The 4,324-nt window shown below is 36.8% G+C and overlaps 1 protein-coding gene across 1 annotated transcript; it reads right to left on the reverse strand.

Moving 5' to 3' along the window:
* Positions 1-1,982: 1,982 nt before the first annotated feature.
* On the reverse strand, positions 1,983-3,616 carry LOC149006325 (REF/SRPP-like protein At1g67360). Its single transcript, XM_089165973.1, has 3 exons — positions 3,470-3,616; positions 3,151-3,375; positions 1,983-2,555 (listed from the first exon to the last, which is right to left on the reverse strand). The coding sequence occupies exons 1-3, from the start codon at positions 3,482-3,484 to the stop codon at positions 2,133-2,135; spliced, it is 663 nt and encodes a 220-aa protein (XP_089022099.1). The 5' UTR covers positions 3,485-3,616; the 3' UTR covers positions 1,983-2,132.
* Between the last annotated feature and the right edge of the window lie 708 nt (positions 3,617-4,324).

Below are 4,324 nucleotides of genomic sequence, written 5' to 3' on the forward strand. Positions count from 1 at the left end.
AAGTCGTCCTTTGAGTACTCCGAATCCTTGCCTTCCCAACATCGAAACTAGAAACCCTAATTGCATTCGAATCCTAGCTCTGCCCGAATGAAATCGACTTTAATACATCTTGTATAAAACTAAAAGCAAACATTATGAAGTGGCAACGATCCAAAATAGGGTCTCGATTCGAAATGGACATAACTATGAATTTCAATAAAAATTCTCAGATTTTGTAAAATGAGAACTAGAAAATCATCGAAATTTGATGCACCTTTGAGAAATGATTATCATAAGAGGATATGTAAGGTTTATTGGGTAGAGATCAAGAGGAAGAGAGGAAGTTGGAAGCGTTATATACTACAACTGCGAGAGATTAAAATGACAACAAGAGAAAGCAGGGCGAAGCGACTGACCATTCTCTGTCTGTCAATGACGACTTCTGGTCATGGAGAACAACAAAGAAACTGAGGTAATGTGGGTAGTTGTTAGCATTTATTAGCACGAATTTCATCACTTCTTCTTTCTATTTGGGGTTTATTCCATTCTCACCAGTCATTTGGTTCATCATTTAGTAGAGTTTCTGGATTCAATTCATCTCTTGCTTTGCACTGCAAATTCGAGTAAGAAGAATCGAAACCTATGGTTGACTTCGAAGAAAATCCAAAGAGACCATCACGAGGAAGGACGACTCTCAATTTTAGGGTTTCATTTCATTGAAGTTTAGGATTTCGTTTGATCGGGAGAATTCTAGGTTGAGTTTGTAAATTTGAGAAATTGAGGAGTGACATTCTAATTATTTAAGACTTTCTAAATATAAAATTCCATTCTATACATCTAGTTGTTTCTCAAATTTGAAGAAACATGTCACACTCGCACGCTTGCGAGTACAGATATCTGCGTAGGCATGAACAAAAATCCTTGTGCTTTGTGCAACAATGTCTGAAATTTAGATAAACAAAATTGAAAATTAAATATTAATAATTAGAAGACTGTTTTGCGTGTGAATCTTCTTAGTATAGCATAAACTAATATTATGTTCCCATAGTGTAAAAATTACATTTGAGTCCTAAAGCAAATGTTTTCAAATTTCTAACCTAAAGTGACTAAAATTCCCCTCAAATACTTTAAGACATGATAATATGAAATAACTATAATACTCCTAATACCTATTGTTATCAAGCAGGTGAGTGAAGGGAGAATCCCTCCACCCATCTTCTTCCTCCTTCACCCTATTGGAGCCAACTCATGAAACATTGCAATAAACCACCCCACCATAGGGTATTCCTATCCGATAAATTGTGTCAGGACTTTCAAGAAATTTGATGGATTTCAGTGGCAGTATCCCTATTTTATCCTAGGTCAGAACTACAAATCCACATTAAATTTTTCGATTTTTTTCGGAACCTTCATTTGCTGAGATATAAAACCAGATACGTTCAGGTCACCTATTCCCTGTATCTCCCTTCAATTGCAACACTTGGTCACATATTTCACTTTTTGTTGCAAAAAATATAGACTGATACAGATTGTCAGGTGGTCGGTCACACACACCCTGACTCGTTTATCGGCTTTTATGTGTTTTCGCTTTGCAAAGTGTGGATATCAACCAGAAGAATTTCTTATGTGAAGTTTCCACATTTCGTTTTCTCCCTTATTTCACCTGCAACCCTAAATCCACTTGCTTGGAGTGCTCTGAATTTATTAAGAAATGCCAATTTTGAGAGTTTATGAATGAGTGAGTTTTACATCTTTGAGAGTTTGTTGCTCTGAATTTTTTAAGAAACCCCATCTTTGAGAGTTTGCCGCTCTGAATTTATTAAGAAATGCCCATCTTCTCCAGTTTTACATTTATCGGTTTAGGAATTAAGAATTCGCATTTGTGAAAGGATGACCGTGGAGTTGGCAATCACAGCCTCACTCAGATGGACTAACGAGTAACAACGGTTGGGGATCGTATTAAGTGCAAATGTGCAATACAGAGAGGAAACAACGCAGGGACAAAGGTTAATTGGCTTTAATCATTTAAATCAAGTTCAAATTACATTTCTATTCACAACTAAAACCTTCACACAGAAAATAAATTGATCAAACTAAACCATAAACGATGAAATTACTTGGTGAGCATCTCCTCCCTCGTGCTCCTGAAATAGTTAGTTGAGCTCTGCCCCTTCCTTCACTGCTTCACCCTTCTTGTTGAATGTCTTCTCAATTTTCTCAAGAGGCACAAGTGGGAGATAGCCAAATACGGAGTAACCCTTCTGCCTCATGTCCATGACAACGTGGTTGTACTTGCCTGAGCAATTAGCAGCCGTGGGAACAACCATGGCTGCTCCTTTCTGGAAGGTTGGAATCTGATTTAGCACGCACCAAACCTTTACAGATTGGTCCAATGCAAACTCCTTGTAAATTCCCAGACCATAGCTTATTGCTGCAGGTACACCACCAGTTCGAGCCTCAGATACAAGAGTTTGGGTGATCTTTGTTGCCTTCTGGGCAAAGCAAGAAGCTTGGCCCACAATCTGCTTCGCCAAAGGAGGCGCATCTTTGTCAAACTTATTTGCTGCTTCGTCTACCTGCAATTGTGAGAAAGGATTTACAGAGTATTAGCATCAGGGTTGCAGCATGAAACAAACCTTACAAGAGGAATAACTAAAAGAGACATAATCAGGCTTTTGGACCAGTGTGCAAAATGGGAACCATATGGTATGCAATCAGGACACAAGTTACATGAGAAAGAGTGCAGAAGCTGTGAGTTGCTCGCCCTTCAACTGCATTTATATTGCAGGACTATAATCACAAGATGACCTCATGATGAGCTGAGTCACGTACGAATGCATATCAAGATCATCAAGAGGGAAAGAATCTTAAGAACACAAGTACGAAAGAAAGAATCTTGTCGAAAGCTATCAAGAAATTTTGCCAATAAACCCATGAAAACCATAGCTTGCAGCAACCTGTAATCTAATTCTTTATTTATTAGAAAGGTCGGAAAAAAGATGAATCCAAGAGAGAGATGAAAACACCACGAAAACCCTGATACACAAAGGGCATCGGCGAAATTTAGATGAAAGAATTCGCATAAACCGATAAGGAAAACGAAGAGCAAAACATTGTACAAACAAACTAACACAATTTTGAACACCAGAGGATATGGAAAATTCAGAATACCTTCTTGTCGAGGAAAACGAGAAGATTGTAAGGCACATCTTTAAATTTCTCGCGAACGGGGGCTACAACAGTTGTAACAGTACCCTCAACAGTTCTAACACCAGATCTCAAAGGACCCGAATTCTGTTTAGCGTATTCGTAAAGGTTCGATACCCATATCAATATGTTAATAGCAGCGATCTTGATAAACCCTAGATGTTTCAATTGTTGTTTCTCCGATTCGATCTACAAAAAAATCATACGTCGATAAATTAAGATGAATCGAAGCAAAGAAATTAACTCCAAAACAAAGAAAATTAGAAAGATTGAGATCACAAACCGCATCTGAACCCATGATCGTCAGAACTTCGCCTTCGATTTCGCTTCAAATCGTTTTCACGGAAGATGTCGATAAAGCATACGAAGAGTACTTCTTTTATAAGGGAAGTAGCAACGGAAACTTTGAAGAAACAGAATGAGCGAGAAATATTCACTGGCAGTAAGTGTATTTAAGGTATATATATTTTTTTTCAGTTTAAGTGACATTTTTCAGTTATAGATGGACGGTTGAGATCACATCTTTCTCAAGGATGAACGGTTTCTGTCTCTCAAATGGACCTTACTAACTTTCCCTGGTTGGAGTTTCCAGCCAACAAACAAGCTAGAAAGTTCTGGAATTTGGTTACGTCGGCAACTGTCATTCTTTACGTCTCTCTCGTAGAGTCGTACGCGTTCGGAGAACTTTCCTGAAGTACACGTGGACGACAGATTTGGTGACTTCAAATTCCAATCCCACGGCTGAAATAAATATAGATATATATATATATATATAGATATATATATATATATATATATATCTAATTTCATAGGTTTTCTAGAACATCCTGCTCCCTATCAATAAAAAGCATGATAATTAACTCTGATGGATTAGAGATTAGTTCAGTTTTTAAAGAGCGATATCTAATTATATAAAAATAAATTTTAATTTATATAACATGTGAAAAAGAATAAAATCAATATAAAATCAATGAATATATAAATAAAATCCTCCAAAAATTGATAAAAACCTGAGTCCAACTGATAAGGGCAGCTTAAAAAACAAATCCCCAGTGAATTAGACAATCTAGGAACATATTAAAGAAAAGGATAAGTACGGTTGACCATATGTAGTTTGATTTTATTACTAATAAAATCA

Source organism: Hakea prostrata, chromosome 8, assembly GCF_041222555.1.
Source record: "Hakea prostrata isolate BN-2017 chromosome 8, UWA_Hpros_2, whole genome shotgun sequence".
NCBI lineage: Eukaryota > Viridiplantae > Streptophyta > Magnoliopsida > Proteales > Proteaceae > Hakea > Hakea prostrata.